The 18043-nt window shown below is 40.3% G+C and overlaps 1 protein-coding gene across 2 annotated transcripts in view; it reads right to left on the reverse strand.

The window, feature by feature from the left end:
- otofa (otoferlin a) overlaps positions 1-18043 on the reverse strand; it is a gene marked incomplete at both ends in the record, with an annotated part of 70243 nt that overhangs the window by 12555 nt on the left and 39645 nt on the right. For both annotated transcript variants that reach the window (XM_079216113.1, XM_079216114.1), the window contains 21 exons: positions 607-768; positions 1521-1655; positions 1981-2105; positions 2365-2557; positions 2994-3146; positions 3334-3450; positions 4142-4232; positions 4571-4671; positions 5404-5524; positions 5638-5824; positions 5963-6071; positions 8540-8763; positions 9543-9729; positions 10809-10995; positions 11176-11335; positions 11502-11586; positions 12453-12515; positions 14133-14264; positions 14413-14467; positions 14765-14891; positions 15325-15398. In XM_079216113.1, the coding sequence (XP_079072239.1) occupies positions 607-768; positions 1521-1655; positions 1981-2105; positions 2365-2557; positions 2994-3146; positions 3334-3450; positions 4142-4232; positions 4571-4671; positions 5404-5524; positions 5638-5824; positions 5963-6071; positions 8540-8763; positions 9543-9729; positions 10809-10995; positions 11176-11335; positions 11502-11586; positions 12453-12515; positions 14133-14264; positions 14413-14467; positions 14765-14891; positions 15325-15398 (2788 nt within the window). The remainder of the gene's footprint in view (positions 1-606; positions 769-1520; positions 1656-1980; positions 2106-2364; positions 2558-2993; positions 3147-3333; positions 3451-4141; positions 4233-4570; positions 4672-5403; positions 5525-5637; positions 5825-5962; positions 6072-8539; positions 8764-9542; positions 9730-10808; positions 10996-11175; positions 11336-11501; positions 11587-12452; positions 12516-14132; positions 14265-14412; positions 14468-14764; positions 14892-15324; positions 15399-18043) is intronic.

Raw genomic sequence — 18043 nt, forward strand, 5'->3', positions numbered from 1 at the left:
CTTCATATTCAAAGCTGAATTCCTATTTAATGGGACGCTGGTCAATTTTCTGTACATGTGATGGAAGAGGCGCTACATAATGCAATGCATGGTTCTACAGTAACCAAGAACAGAAAAAACAACCGAGATAAGAGACACAAGACAGCTTGGCAGAGAGAAATAAAAAAAACAACTAAATTAGCTTTTTTATCCTGTGATCTTTTGTACATGCTCCACATCATTAAAGGCACCCGGTGGAGTTTTTGTGGCGCTATGGAGAAGTACTTTTGTGAGCAATAATGTTTTGTGTGATCAGTACAAGCCTGCGGATAAACATTTCTACCAATTGATTCATACTTTTCAACAGTTAGTGACTATAACACTTAGAATGTATAGCACCAACAAAGGCAGTGACAGAGAAGAACATATCGAACATTTTCCGTTGTCATTTCTCTGGTCCTCTCAACTATAACAAAACCAAACTGTACAGCAGTGACAACGAATCTCCCAAGGGGACCCTTTGAAGTTGCATGTATGTGAAACATTATGTATTCATTTGTGTGTTATTGTATGTGTGTGCGTGCGTATGCAAACACATTCATTTCTTCATGTGTGTTTTTGTGTTACCTGCAGGAGCTCAAATGCAGCTAGCAGTTCCCCAGCAATGCAGTTCCCTCTGTAGATCTGGTAGTACTCCAGCTGTGGCGGGAACCTCGGGGGGCCATAGTACTCATCACACATCTTGATGGTGGGTTTCGCAAACGTGCGACCTATGAACTCTGCCTTGCCCTGAAGACCACATTGTGACAGCAGGCAGTGGGAGACAATCAGGGGACAAGGGAAGGGAGTTAAACGCAGGTGAGGGAAGTGCAGTTCCCATGGCAGCCACGTGGTGTCAGTGTTGTTTTAAAGTGATGCAAGGTTTCGAAAATGTGAAAATTAAGGGAAGCTTGCAGCAAAAACTCAGTCTTATATAACACAAACCAACTTACCGACTAAAGATTACATCAGTTATTACAGTATAATAGAACACAAAGAGGCGTACTCATCCAATAGACGTCAGCATTTTCTTCGTCTATATTTTGTGATTGAGTATTGCGAGGCAGATTTTCAACACCGCATCACTACTACTAGTGTACACGCATTAATGCTCCTGCAGCTACTGCTGTTACAAAGTGAGAGAGGGAAATGGAGGAGGTACATGCAAGTTTGTTCCAGAGCTCATCAGCAGCTAGTTGAACCTGACAATTCATGCGATACCAGCCACCAGTAGCTATTAGAACATCTAATTCAACACAGTCTTTACAGTACTAATGATTTCACACTCTATTTAGCCAGCACAGCATGAGCAAGTCCAGATATCAGGTGAAGGGTGGGAGGGGAATAAAACAAGGGTGTACAGAAAGTTAGCACATGAGGGAAGGAGAAGCAAAGCACTTTTAGATTTCTTTGCGCAAAGTAAATGCTTAACAAGCATTGACACATCTATTGATCAGTGTCTCAATGATGCATCCATTAATTCACATGGATTAAGATCCTACCACAGTGTCCTGGTCAAAGATTTCCACTACAATGATCGGAGGGTCATCTCTCAGCTCACTGGCCTCCCCGAACAGCTCCACATCGTCAAACACCAGCAGCTGGTCCCATGTAGGGCACAGAGTCTCGCTCAGGACCTGCAGCACACACATCACTTCAAATTAACTTTTATTGACACACATGTACACATCACACTGCATTTAACCCATCAGTGGGCAGGTACTACTATACAGCTATACAGAGTTTGGGCGTTCGATGCCTAGCTCAAGGGCACCTCGGCAGTGCCCAGGAGTTGAACTGGCACCTCTGCAGCTCCCACTCCACGCTCAGTACTTGGTCCAAGAGCTAAGTCCCCACGGACTGAGCTACTGCCGCCAATACCAACTCAGTTAATCAGATAATCGATACCATACTCAGTTCACACATACATATGTAATGTATGCTTGTTATTCATGGTCCTACCTCAGTAACCTGGCTGTGTGTGGAGAAGAAGACCCGGGCAAAGGGATCAGACAGGCCACTGTTGTCAGCAGCGAACAGACTGCGAGCCTGGTACATGTGCGCTCTCAGCTGGAACACCTGCTTCACTGATGGGCGCACACAACATCACATTAACTGACAATCAAAACCCTTTGTTAGCAATCTTCTATAGAAGTGAACCACAAAGTCAAAAGGATCAATGGGACTCGAATGTTGACTTCTGAGCGAGATTTGTTTTTGTGCGTTTTGCCTCTAATTGGTTTTAGAGTTAAAACGTAATGATCTTTCAAGATCCCTCAAGTGAATGAAAAGTAAAAACTTCTTTAAAACAATAATGAATTCAAACTTATATATTCAAGAGCTTACTGTTGTAGTGCAGGCTGACTGGGGGGACAGATTGAAGACCGTGGCCCATTTGAGCAGATTTTATCTCTTCAAAACCGTTAGGCAGACCATTGAGGAAGTCCTTCCTTTGCTTGTTGAGGCCGAGCCACAGATACAACTCCAGCTTTGCCTGAACGGTCCAGCCTGCAGGACCGAACCCCTTCTTACCCGGCAGCTGTGGGCACAGATGACAACAACAGTGACCCCCTTGGATCCTAACCCCCTAACCCTGAACACAGGAAAGTACATATTACAGCACATCCTTTCTTTGGTATCAATACAGCGACTCAATCATTAAGCATTATGCAGACAATATTAAGAGGCCACCTCATTGATTTTCGAGCCTCTCTCGAGGCAGCTGTCATAGATTTACCAGGCTATTCACCGTAATACTTGTCAATACTGTATCTTGTAAATTGACTATTCACAACTACTGATCATTTGGCAGTGCAGCCAGCAGCAACATAAAACGTTATCTTCAATGTTTTCAGCTTTAAATGGCCGCGACAATAATGAGCGGTGAATCATTTATGATGGTTGAAAATGAGCAAAGTGTGTTTTAATGACTAATAGTGTTAGACTAAGAGAGGAGCAGAAAGAGATGATTGCACCTTGAGGAAGACAGCTTTGACTTTGCCACAGTCCTTTCCCGTTTCCTCATCCACTATGGAGTAGAGGATGTCTTTGGAAGGAATGCGGGCGTAGGCGATGCGCTTGTTGTTGCTCATCATCCAGATGAAAACATCTGGGATGCTGTGCTGAGGCTGGACAAGATAAATAGAAAGGATCGATTCATACTTATTCAGAGTTCTTTCCCCAAATATTACTTGCTTGAGTTCTTTCACAGATTGTATAATGCTTGAATAATGTATATTGAGTCTGCATTAATAGTTCTATGCACTCATTCTGTGACAGTTCTGTACCTGAAGTACAGGGTTATAGGTACAGTACCTCGTCTGCGAGGAAACGGAGCTTCTGCAGGAAGTTCTGCACCAGCTTGAGTTTGTCTCTGACTGTGTTTTTCTTCACCTGAGTTCGGATTTGCTTGGCCTGCTGGCCCATGCTGTCCTGCAGATTACATATACACATAATGTACACACATTCACACATCATCGCTGGGGTTATATCTATAATTAATTTAACCAACTGCATGAGTGGATTATCTTACAAATATGAAACATGTTGTGGTTCTTGCTGATTTCTAAATGCTACTTCATGGAGTCCCTATCTATCCATGACTTTTCCAACCATTTTTTTCTGGTTAACACGCCCGTGCTCTCCTGCAAAATGTGCTTTTCATGCCATTTTTCACAGTCCCTCACAAACAGTGTTGAAGTGCAGCTGCAGACGGGCATGCAAATATAGTAATTTATTTTCCATCTCAGTAGACATACTAAATGACCTTATTCATAGCATAGCCTCCTCTTTTTCACCACTACAATGCATGCATACGATTTTTATGTTTTTTTCAGAGAACACTTTGTAATTCCTTTGCATTTCCTTTTGAAGCAAACTTAATACAAACTTGAATCAGAATATGACAGTATTACAAAAGCATGCAAATGTAGGCAAATAATTATTCAAGGTAGTCAAAATGTATTATAAAAATTAATTTCCCTGTGTGGCCTTTACAGGGACTCCAAACTATTGCTGGGATTAGAATCTGAACAGCAGCCATATTGATTAATCATGGCTTAATTTTCTCCTCCATCACTCATACTGCCTCCTTATTTCTCTATTTGAGAAGCATAAATCATACCATCTCTCTCATGCAGGACTTGAGTCGCTCTCGATCCAGTTTGGTTCGGCCTGCCTGGTTCATATCCTTGTTAGCCAGAATCACAAATCGACTGGAAATAACCACAAGATATAGAGGATGAAACATGAAAGGGACTTATTGCGCTGTGATTGTCACCATGACAATCTCAATGACTGTGTTTGAGAGATGTCTCAGTGTAGTGAGCTGCTGTCGTCAGTTGTTTCTGGGTCATTATGAAGCTGCAAGTAATCATTAATTAATGTGCATGTTGGAACCGTTTGTAAACAGCATTGAATACATAATTGTCTCATGAGCACTATACAGTTTTAGGTCTTACAGTACAGCTTTTAGCATCAGGGGAACTATCTGTATCTGCGCTGACCACCGAGTCACAAAGACAATGAAAATGATTATTTATGAGTATCTTGCCTGCAGCCGACGCTGAGCTCCTCCAGCACTCCCCTGAGTCTGCGCTCTGGGAAAGCCTTCTCCGTCTTAATGATCTCCTGAACATCATTCAAACCCTCTTCCTGTCGGGACACAATAACCACATGGGAGTTTAGGACAAAACAAGTTGTTATACCCAAAATATATTTTACAAATACAAAATGCCCCATATCAACATAGACATACTGCTATAGTATGCTTTAACAGTATACTTCATCTGTGATAAAAACAATAAAACTTATATTTTCTACTATTTCTATCCGTTGCGTGGGATTTTTTGATACTATATTTTTCTTAATTTACCATCTTTTTAGACATGCAGCAGCATGGTTCTGGGGAAAACAATGTATCTCAACAACTACTGAATGGACTGCTATGACATTTTATACAGACAATCATGGTGCCCAGAGGATAAATCCTATGGACTTAAATTATCCCTGGACTCTTCCTCTAGCGCCACCATGAGGTTGACATCAGATGGATCAGATGGATCAGATGGACGTTCATGATCCCCGTAAGATTTCCCCAATACTTTGGTTCATGACTAGATACCAGCCTCAGCTGCTTCAACAGGCTGAAGCGCCTAAACTTCCTTGACCTCACTTTGTTAGCATTGCCATTGTGAGAATGTAAGCATGTTAATGTTAGCATTTGGTTCAAAGCACCACTTGAATACTGCCTCAAACACGCTACTGGAGCCGGACTCTAGACTCTTAGTTTTGTTATTACTGCTATAACTGCTACTGAGTTTAGTCAATCTTGCCATCTGAGCAAACATTTGCATATTGGGAATAAATGGGTACTTTAATACTGACCAGCTTGTCAGCGATCTTGTCCATCATGTTGGAGTTGTAAAGTCGTCTTCTCTGGTCCTGCCACCAACTCTTGATGTAGATACACGGCTTCTTTTCAAAGTAGGGAAGATGGAAGTAATTCCTACAAAGTACAAAAAAATACTTTGTTCACAGTCTAACACCCTATATTGTTACAATTGCTTTCTAAACATCCTTGAACCTTGCCCCTGTGACCTTTGACCCTTGACCCCTGACCTGTCGGTAATGACGGGCTTCATTGGAGGAGTGGAGGAGACAGAAACCAGGTCCCCGTCCTCGTCCGCCTCGTCCTCACTGGAGTTCTGTATGAGCTCGTTCTCCTCTTCTTCATTCTCACCATCTTTCTTCTTTTTCTTTGACGATGAAGGCTTGCTTGCACCATCTATCTGGTTGCCATAGTTCCCTGTTTGCGGGCAGAACATTTCTAGAGTTTGCTTGGTTATGGTGTATTGATTATTTCACGTCACATTTCTCTGATGAATTGTAAAAGTGTGGAGGTGTGCAGGTTGATATTAACAAGACAAAGGAAGGGTATATTTACCTATTGTGATTTCAAAACTAATTGCTTTGTCACCAATCTTCCTGTCTATCATGGTGGCCTCCAGGAAGGAACCAAAGAGGAAGAACTCATCTATTTTCCCAGTGGCGCTCTAATGGAGTGAGAAGTGCAATAAATAAAACAGTGAAACATTTTATTGGAATGAAATCCATTCATTTTGTTGTACGGTCTGTGGAAGAATTACTGCATCTGCACTTTCCTGTAATTCTCTACACACATAAAATCTACCTGCCTCCTCTCCGAATTAGTGAGCCACATCATTTATACATTACATGTGTAAATACACTAATTTCCACCATATTTTCTGCCTCATGATTCTGTTTACATATTCATATGGTTGTTATTAGAATATTAATAAATACTAATTATTCTTTTAAAAAGGATTTGCAGAAGTTCATCACAATGACTCCAAGGTAGCTAATACAGCTTGGCTTACGCTACTTAGCTGCAGCAGAGTTGTTTTACTTTCTGACATAATCAATAAAGGGCCCAAATCATAACAAATTCACGGTGTGTTCGTATGATGAGTACCTAGTGTCCTCTAAGTAAAGACCATAACATTGAGCCACTTTTTAAAACAATTAACTTTCCTCAACATAACCGTTTTGGCAATAACCATACAAAACATTAAAGCCTGCTCGGTCTCATAGGGCCGTTAAAGGGGAGTTTGGGAACAACTATTAACATTACATTAATGAAATATCAACTCTAACATGTTTTAACTTTACGGCAAGCCCACAAAAGATTCAGCTGAAATCAATGAGATGACCCAATCACGATTGGTCTGTCCAACAACCTAACTGAATCGGAGCCAGCTCACAATGATCCTGACCAGATAGACCAGTGGTTCTCAACTGGTCTGGCTGCGGGACCCACCATCACCCCTGATTGACAAGCTGCGACCCGAATCGAGGAACATTCTCAACTTCTGAAATTAATTTAATGAAAAGATCGTCCAGTTTGAACCTGAGATAGTACAGGATATGTATGCCAACACAAAAACAAGTTTAATGATACACCAAAACGAGCAGCTGGTGGTGATGCTGGAGAGGGAACTATTCCCTTTCACACTCAATTAGCTGCATTTTAATTAAAAACCCCAAAGTGCATCTTCAAGACACGAGGTATTACAACATAAACAACAATTCAGAATCTTCATTTTTAAACAGACTCAACAGCTTTCATGCACAAACAAAAAAGTCCAACAACTAAGAAGTAGTTTCAAAAAGACTCAAATGACCTAACTTTAACTGAGAATACACACTCACTGAATCTATGACAAACACTTTACTATGGAACAAGTCACTGTCTTGAGGAGCAGCTTTTCCACAAATTCAAAATGAATTAAACAAAAAGTGCAATTCAAAAGGATTCATATATACAAAATGTATTTTTCTTGTAATTACTTCATCATTAGGTAAATACTGAAAAACATTGTGCTTTACAGAAAATTAAGCAGCCCTCAATTCTCCTCACGACCCCAGAATTTTTTCCTGTCATGCAGGCAGCGCCATCACTGTTTAATTTAATCCTATCCTAAAAACTCAGAGTCTTCCCCATATCAGGATGGTTTGACCCAACCTGGAACACGCTGCAGAAAAGGGAGGGACAAGTGCAAAACAAGTTGAAACCAGAGCCCGCAAAATAACGACACTATATATATATATTTTTTTTTTTTCTTCTTTTCAGGCAAAAACCTGCGACCCATTGAAAACGGGTCCGCGACCCACCATTCTTTTCTGCATTTGACCCATCTTTGGTTAAGGAGCAGTGGGCTGCCCTGAGAGGCGCCCGGGGAGCAGCTAGAGGTTCAGTGTCTTGCTCAGGGACACTTCGACATGTAAACGTCTGTGAATAATCCAACACCATCGATGAACACATTTTACTTTGTCTAATAATAGATGACAAATGGCGAGTGAAACAAATGTCAAGTTTAATAGGAGAAATACATTAGTTTATTTACAGTATTTCTCATTTCTTTGATTAAATTAGAAATCTGTCTCTCCCTCAAAGCAAAGGACTCGACACCTGGCACTGACTCATGCTGGCATGACTGAGGTTCCCAGGGGACAAATTTACACCAACAGCCAGGAGGTAAAATAGCTGGCAAACTGACCCTGAGGCAAAGCATCTAACGTTTCTTATTTCACTGATGAGTAGACATGTACAGACACATAACTACACATGTGCCAATCCTATGGTGGATTGTAGCATTACACTGTTTATTGTAGGTCAGGAGGTCAAACAGCATGTTTAGTCAGGATAACAGCTTTTCTCTGTTTTGAAAGATGATTTTGTTTTAAGTGATGAAGTTGAAGGAACAGTTTGCATATCTTACAAAAAGTTATTTTGTAATTTGTTTGTGCATTTTCCTACAAATGTCCAGCAACACGAGTGATCAGTGCACCTGCGGAAGCCACTGTGGTGCTAGGCAACAACACAACAGTAATTAGCCAGTCTATGAGTAAAATAATAATAATAAAATAATAGCCTTAAACTGATACACCAAAAATATTATCCAAAAACCACTGAGCTGTGTCTGCAGTCAGGTCTTCTCACCTCTGAGATGTTGGAGACACCCTCTACCTGCACCTCAGTGGAGCTCATGAGCTCTGGTGAGGTGGTGTCAAGGATCTCCACTGCGATAGAGAGCAGGAGGCGGGCTCTGAAGGACACACCTTCTCCAAGACCCTCATTCAGGTCCTGGTGCTCGTCCATCAGAGTGTACTGACGGGTGGAACCGTACATGTTGGCCCAAGCTGGACCCAAGGTGGGCAGGAACCCTGGAAAAGGGAAAATAAATGTCTGTGAGATGCTGTGGTAACCTAAAATAATGTTTTGACAGTTACATAGGAGATCTTTTAAAGCGTCTACAGCCCAAGCATAAGAAACTTGATATTCCAACCCCTGCCGAGCAAAACAGAAACAAACAAACAAACAAAAAGCCACACAGCAGCGTGAAAGTTAGCACAAGCCGTTTTAGTTGTCACCCCAAATCTTGTTGAACTTTTAACTTTCATAGCAAATTGTTGGCCTGCCACTGCTTACAGGTTTAAATTGTAATACAACTTTTGGCTCAATTTGACTATTGCTTTAAGCTCATTGCTGTGCGGCTTACTGTGTTTTTTTTTTTAGCTTTATAAGTTTGTAATGTTTGGAGTTTCTGTGAGGTTATACGCTTGATTGTCTGATCGGTAATGGTGGAAATCACTAATTATGTGCAAGAATTTGTCCTCTATGAATAAAAAGAAAATCCAATCAATGCTAGAAATAGTGTCACTAGTTTGTGGGGAATTTCCCCAGACATTAGCACAATTCTTCATAATGGATATTGCACTTTGATTTAATATATGCTAATGTATGTATCAATTTCAAGTTCATTTAAATGTCATCCCTTAAATTCACACCGCCATTAGCAAAGGGTCGGGTGGGTTATGAGGTTCGATTCACACAGCACAGCTAATTACCACATACAGTAAAATATGAACTCGTTAAAACTGACTAATGAATATACCGGACAACAAATCAATGCTAATGAGAACAACTGTGTGTGTTGACCGACCTTTGTCACCATCATTTGATATTTTGCGTAGGTCAACAAAGTGGGTTCCTATGGCGACGTCGTTAACCTTATCCGAGTCTCGTATCTGGACCTTCAAGCGTTTGCAGAGTGGAGGGAATAGCTCGGTGAAGACGACCTGCTCGTTCCAGATGGGTTCATAACTGCTCCTCTGGACTGATGTCTTCCCCTGGAGACGCATGGAGTAACACTCAAGTACAAAGTATCTCTAGTCCTTATAGTAGATGATACTGTTGTCTAAATAGTAATAACTTTAAAGGATATATTCTACTTCATTGGCCCCCTCTGTCCGGTAACAAATTGGGAAAACGTTTGTTCAGGAGCAAATGTGAATTGCTTAAAAGATAGGATCACATTTTTTCAAATGCTCATACTGGTAATTAAGAGATCCCCTCTTAAGATATTTCAATTTAAGAGATGAGGGATGAAATCCACAGTTCTCATTTTGTGTAAAAATGTATTTTGATGTTCAGCAATAGTTAATATGAGGCTTCAGCAGTCTGAGTTTGACAAATCAAGTGTCTACCTTTCAAAGTTGCAGTCCTTTAAGTGCAACGTTTCCTGTCCCCCTTCCATATCTCAATAAGAAAACCCTGTCCAGTGAAGCACAAAGAGGGAATTTCCTCATATTAGCTTCAGCCTTGACTCAAGTATATTTTGCAGGGAAAGAAGGATTTTGCCCTTTGCCATTTACATTGAAATCTCAGCAAATATGGACAGCGGCAACCAATAACCCTTTCAAAGTACACATGAACAAGCAATTATGTTATTAAGATATACTAAACAAAAATGTGACCCAATCCTTTCAGAGGCCTTCTCTACATTACTTACTTGAAGCCTGCTCCTCAGACTCTTCAGATGCAAAAAGGCTGAATCACCAGCTCATAAATGTTGGCTGGCCAATGTAATGGTACATCTTAAGATCAAACACTTTTTGCACATAGTACTTAAGGCTCAACCAGAAAGTTTAATAAGAACTAGAAACCGTATTTCTTTCTCCTTTGTTTCCCTTGATATAATAAGTCTGATATTATAGGGTTTTTATATATGTTTTATATGTTTTTGTGTTAATGCTTTTATGTGAGATAATCTGCTCCTAGTTAAACCTTAAAGCTTTGAAAATCCACATTACAGATGTATGGATGCATTATCTAAACCACATATTCTAGGGGAGCAAGCATGATCCCTGCGGGAGAAATAACCCCACTAAGCAAAGAATAAGACATTGCAGGATGTGGAGGGAGTTACTTTCTGTCCAGCAAACTGCACTTGAACGTAGGGGTCCACCAAGTCTCTGTTCTCTCCTATGAAGGCCTTCTTCACGTTCGCCATAATGTTGGTGTTCATTTTAGGAAGCCCCTCAGCGCGGTAGATCTTCACATAAAACCTGGCCCACTGCCTCTCTGCTGAAATGCCCTCTGGGAGCAGAAGGTTCCTGCAAACAAACCTCATTCAGAGACGGGATTGTGGAGTTATTGACTACATTGAAGAAAAGTAAAGATTTGAAAAGAATGATATGGAATAATCTGTACACATATATTAACATTTGTTGTAACGCTTTCAACTAGTAAAATAGAAATGATACTTTAAAAGCACCCCAGTAACAGCTTATTACCCCTCTAAGTCGTCTTCATCGGTCTCGTTGGCCTTGTGTGGGGTCTTAATGTTGTCGCCCTTCCCGACCACAGCGATGTCACACTTTACATATCCTTTACATCCCGCTGTTATGTCATCGGGATCAGACAAGATGGACCACTTGTGGTAAAACTGATGTTCTAGGAGAGATAGCAATCAATTGGTTAATAACTCACAGCTATTATTGAATCCAGTCTAACTTTACAATGAACAAAATAACGACTAGATGAACATTTTCAAGTAGACCATGCATGTATGTTATGATCAGTTATTAGATTCATATTGGAGCTACAGCTTGTAGTTTACCAGGCTGAGAGTAAACAGTCCCTACATCCATCTTGAAGGTTCCCACCAATGTCCCACTTCGAAGAAGATTTTTAGAATGAATAACCTATGCAGACAGAATTGAGAATGAAATGTTAGAACAAAAGGCAGGACAGTATGGGACAGGTTCATACATTATTCAAAGTGTGGGTGTTAAAGGGAAACAGATTGCTTTGGACTTTATGTTAACAAGGGGCTGCACGGTGTCTTGATCATTTTCCATTAAAAACATAACCAGCTACGATCCCAGATCATTAATTATCCAAATGAATGCAGATTCAGATTCATTATTCAATTATTGTCCCTTATAAAGATAATTTGATTTCATGGTCCATACACAAAAATAACTTTGTTGTTGATTTTCACAAGCTTTTTTTACTGGTGAGTGTGAGTATGGTGATGTTTTAAATATACTTTACTCCCAAAATGACTATTTGTTTATCTACTATTCACCACACGTTACCTTGATCTCACAGGCTAGTAGCGTGCATACAAAAGCATAAGATGGAAGTGTCTTAAATAGGAACGTTTAATCGAAGATGCATGTGTTTGGGGAGTAGTGAGCATTTATAACTGGATAAACAATATTTGGATTATACTGCACGAGACACTGCACAGACAGTTTGTAAATGATTGTCCGATAGAGTGTTACTATTGTTGAACCTGACTTTTGCTTAATTATATATATGGAGTTTTCAGATTCTCCGTTAAGGCAATTGATATACAAATGTTAATTTTAAGGGTGAAGTTTTCCTTTAAGGAATTACATTATTTTCACCATTACATTTTTCCTCATTAAAACATAAAATATTTAGAATTTTATGTGCTCTAAAACTGAAACCTCAAGTGTAAGCAATACCATTTACCAAAGTGGGAAAAATGGGTTTGTTTAGCAGTACTGCAGTGCATTCTTTTGGGGTAAGGATTACTTACTGAGAGCTTGATGATCTTATCAAACATGACGTCCGGAGGGACATGGAAGTCAAAGACAAAATACTGCACAGGAGAGAAAAAAGGTTTTCCCATTAAAAACATAGTCCCTTATACTACTGGATAACACAATCTTCTTTCAGATTTGCTCTGGCAGTAACGTGTGCGAGGTAACTTTGAAGTTCAGAGGATATCAGTGCAGATAGAGTTTAACTAAGGGAATGAACTGAAACTTAATCAGATCAGCTCACATTGTAGCCACATCAAAGCTCTAGCCCCTCAAGCTCTTTAGTTCTTGTACAGCTATACTGTTGCCTCCTATATGCAACTCTACTCCAGGCAACGTTGATGCAGGGAACAAGTGTCTCATAAGATCACTTTGCAGTTCCTCTTTGTTTGTTATTTTCAGATTCTGTTCGTGTTTATTCACAGTGGATACAAAGAATAAAACTGCAGAACCAGACTCTACACAACTGTCCATCATTGACTTTGCTTCAGGACACATCTCAACCATGGACCCATTATCACGTCCCTCACGATTGAGTCAAAACTCCAAATTTGTGCTGTTGTCAGGATAAAATATTAATTTACAAAATGAAAAACTAAGAAAAAGGTGATGAAATGGGGTGACATTACATTTCTCACGATGATGTAGTTTCTGCAATATTATCAGTGATGATTTCATATGATGAGTCCAGAGAAGTGAGCACCTATCTAAAACAGCACAGACTGGAGGGTCTGGATACGAGGAGAGAAAGCATGAAGAACTATTATCTTGAGCACACAAGGTTTCAAGTTTGCCTGTCCACAGGGGACTTTCAGACAAACCGTAGAATCGATAGCAGCCAAACTGTCACTTCCTGTCCCTGCAGGACACAATCCAGAGGCTGAGCTCTGAGTGACCCTCTCCACTACCAACATGTCCCACCAAGAGACATTATCTGCTCTTCAGGAACACTCAGAGCGGGCAAAACGCTCTAGTGAAGCGCTTTTTAAAGTCAATACATCACTACAAAATTAGACCATCAAAGAGAGCACTGACAGCCTCGACACAGCATTTTATTATCTAGCTAATGATCTTATCAAATACAACCTAGGTTTGCAATTCTTTAACATACTCAAATTGTCAAATTGTAAGCATGCAATATTTATTGTGGTTATTCTGGGAGCAAATACACATTTATTGTTTTATTGGCATTAGTTTGCAAACCTTGTTGTATTGCTGTGTTGCAGCTCAGATCATTTGATTGATTTGTTAATGTACAGAAGAAACCTATTTTAGACACTTATCCACGAGTTAACCTCTTTAATATTGACATCATATTTTATTTAATATGGACACTACTGCATTTGCAGTAAAATACATTCCATATACTTTCTACAGTGAAGTCATGAAGTTATTTGTAATTGGTATCATTAGTTGGAATATAATCTTAACAACAAATCTCAGTCGAACCTCAATATTGGCCAGAATGTGATTAAGGTAGTTTTTGTCAAAATTAAAAGCATGACTATAATACTGCATAGGTTAGAACAATTGGTTAAGCCTTGGAAATACAGATGGCTGAATGAAGAAACCATGTGAAGACTAGTAGGGACAGAGCGATGCAGACATTAAAAAGAAGTTCATATTTAGTTTAAAGTCGCATTCCTGCTGAGTTTTTAGAGCTGACAAAGTCTTACCTCGTTATAGTAAGGGCAGTTGGTGGACTCCTTCATAGATGTGTATTTTTTGTCATCTCCAATCTCCACACACACTACGGGGTCCATGTTGAGGCCTATCAGCTGCCGGGCCTCTATCACTGTGATGCTGATCTGAATGTAGACATAAGCACATCAGATATGACTCTGAAAGCTAAGACAGGTTGACATTTCCTCCAGCAGTAAGTTAACCAGCAGCAACTCTATCTTCATAAATCATGCAACTATGCAGTAGTTACCTGACCCAGACACACATACACACCTGATAATCCACTGGGCGTCCAGAGCTCGGCTCCATCTTAATATCTGGCTTTGACCTTAAGAAACACAACACAATCAAGGATTACATTCTCCTGCGCTCCAACATTGAAAATTGAGATAGCATATGATTATAAACTCAACTCTAAGTTTGAATCTTAAATTGGGAATGCTCTCATTCTTCCATCTTCTCAGAATGAATATGTTTATTCTTGCAAATATATGCTATTGGCATCACTGTGCAACCAGCTTCAAATCACCTGCGGCATCAGTAATTCGAGATGTACAGTACTGACTGAGGCAGATTTCTCTACCGTGTCTGTGTGCATGCATTCATCTCAATGAAAAAACAAGACCTCTTATTGGAGACGTTGGTGGTGACGGCTGTGACAGAAGCCAGAGAGATGGTGTCTGGGTCCTGGACTCCAGCAAGACGCATCGCCTTCCTGTCCATGTCCTCCATGTCCAGAACCGCCGGCTCATCTGAATGACAATATCACAATCGGGACATCACCAAACCAAACATAAATGTTTTGATGGTAGGACCACATCAGTAACTAACGTTCAGGATACAGAGAGGGCCTGTCTTCGTTATTTTCTGGGAAAGTTGGCGGGAGTTAATTATGCAATAATAACACTTGGTGGATATGCAATAGCCTAATTCCAGTATTTTGTATCTTATGTTTATATATTACACAACTATCTTTTTTGACTCAGACGTAGGACCTCAGTAATTCCTGGCTTTGGCCCTAAATAGGACCGTCCATTTCTAGTGCCGCTTGTTTTCTACATGTACTATATGACTAATAACTTGGGAAATGGGCTTCAACATGTACTTTGACTCCAGATAACCTGCTGGATTGCAGGGAAAAAAAAGTTAAAGGTTTCAATTGGGGTTAAATGGACGTTGCTTTACCTCCTCTCTTGTGATCGTCCTTGGAGCTCTTGATCTTGCCGAGCTTCATGGCTGAGAAAACTCCCTTCCCTGCTCTGGTGGAGGAGACAGAGACAGCAGATGGGAGGACAATGGAAACGGGATTCATACTGTATCTGTATAGTGCACTTTTTCATTCATGTCTTATGAAGTTCACTCTCCATCAGAAGACTCAGGACCCCAGGAGAAATTGATTACTAATGCACTTGACCTCAGCAGAAAACGCCATGGCTCAATGCAACCCAACACCAGAACTTTTACCATGGACATCTATGTTCCTCGGCTAGACACTTAATTCCAATGGATTTAATCCCCCTGCCTTGTTCCACACCACCAAACCCTCAATCACAAAACAAGAGTATCCAGTGTCTCCACATTGATAATATCTGGCTCAAATGTCACCACAACAACAAAGAGCTTTTCGATGTCGTCAGCGGGACGACAAATGAGGGTCCTTAATAATTAAAAATGAGTGTGACAGTCCAATTTGCTGCGGATATGGATACATGTAAAGAAATTAATGAATAGGAAGGTTTTCCATTCGTTTCCTCAAGCATTCAGAGTCGAGTGTATTAGAGTTCAATTCCTGCTTTGATCTTTCGCCAGTTATTCTAGAGACAACCTTTAACCTCATTTGATGGAATATGGACAACGATGGTTTTACATCTCATTAGATGGGTATGCGGCTGAGCGCCAATAGTTGTTTCAAAGTAAAAGCTTGTAGGCATATGAATGGGAATAAAAAGGACAGAGGAATCGCTCAACAATAAAACGGGAAAAGCTTTTCTCAGATTTGTCATTCTCAGCCTGTGTCATGTCTACAGTATGAAGGACAGTTTGACCATTGTATTTCCTGCACATGTGCAAGTCTATTGAATTATCAGTGTATGAATGAAAACACCTTGAAGATACCTCTGAATGCAACATCTGTGAATTGTACAATAATTCATTTGTCAATCCACAGAAGTTTTAAGCAATTAAAAAAGGACGTCAGACTCAGATATCATAGATTAGACAAATACACTGACTGATTAAAAAACAATTTATAGTTTATAGTATATATTTATATAATTATAGTGAGTTGCAGACTTGGTTCATCACAAAATCTGATGTTTCAGTAATCCAGTCCACCTCCTTGTTTTATTAAATCTGTTACAGCAATAAGCTACCAAAACAAAAGACACACCTGCCACAATGTGTGCAATAATGTGTTTCATACATACCACATGAGAGACACCACTGGTCCTACTCAACTCCACAAAGAGGTCGGAACACAATAAGTCTGCTCCAACAAAAAATCCTCCCAGAGCTTCTTTCTATATTCTGATTATATTTCCATAGTCATCACCTATGAGGTGCAGATCCTCCAGGCAAGATAACAGTTCGCCAGATGAGTGGATGATGCGAGAGAGAGGAGGGGGGGGGGGGGGAAGAGAGAGAGGGAGAGAGAGAGAGAGAGAGAGAGAGAGAGAGAGAGAGGTGGAGGTACATGGCTGTAGATAGGAGGAGGAAGAGAGGAAGGGTGGAGTGGGTTGGGCTCTATGTACCACCAAAGGAGAGAGTTCATAACAAACTGACTTGAACGTCATGTAATATTGAACTTTAAGACTGAGAAAAGAAAACACAGCTTATATTTGGTCAGCTGATAAAAAAAAATGGGAATCTTAGTGGCACCAACCTAGTGTTTGGAAATATGCAAAAGAGAGTATTTCATGTCCTATGTGGTGTCCTTGATAACTATGATCTGACTCAGCATGTAACAGGTCCCACCCACAATAAGGGGCACACTCTAGACCTAATCATCACCAAAGGTCTGGACATTTCCAAGGTTGCTGTGACGGATGTTGCACTCTCTGATCATTCCTGTGTTTTCTTTGAGAGTGCAATCTCTCTACACACAAATGTCCAAACCAAGGTTGTGACAAAGCGTTACATCACTGAAGACACCAGTGAACTATTTATTCAGAAGTTCTGCTCCACACCAGGCCTCTCTTGCATCTCAGTCAATGAGCTTGTGGATGGCTTCAATTCTAAAGTTAAAAATGTTATTGACGCCATTGCACCCACTAAGGTGAAGGTTGTCTCGGGTAAGAAAAGATCCCCTTGGAGAAATGCCACACTGGTCAGAATAGAGAAAAGAGAGTGTCGGAAAGCTGAACGCAGGTGGCGAAAAACTAATCTCCAGGTTCACTGTGGTATCTATAAAGAGAGACTTCACAATTATAATTTGGAACTTAGAAATGCAAGACAGGCCTTCTTCTCTGACATCATAACCAAAAACAAAAACAATACACGTGCCTTATTTGCTACCGTGGACAGGCTAACAAACCCTCCGGTGTCGGTAACGGATACGCTCCAATCCACCTGGGCATGCAATCAATTTGCCTCCTATTTTGCTGATAAAATTCTGAAAATTAGACAAGCAGTCGGTGGCTCCACACCAACCACAGGATATGTGTTGTCCCCATCTTTAAATAGCATCCATTCAAATATCATGACACAATTTCACTCAATTAACCAAAGAAGCCTAGAAGACATTATACAACATCTGAAAACATTCTCCTGCTGCTTGGATATTCTACCAACACACTTTTTCAAAAATATTTCACACTGCATGACCGCTGATCTTTTACAAATCGTAAACACATCCCTTCTCTAAGGTGTCTTCCCACAAGCCCTAAAAACTGCAGATATTAAACCA

This window comes from Taurulus bubalis (genome assembly GCF_910589615.1).
Source record: "Taurulus bubalis genome assembly, chromosome: 3".
NCBI lineage: Eukaryota > Metazoa > Chordata > Actinopteri > Perciformes > Cottidae > Taurulus > Taurulus bubalis.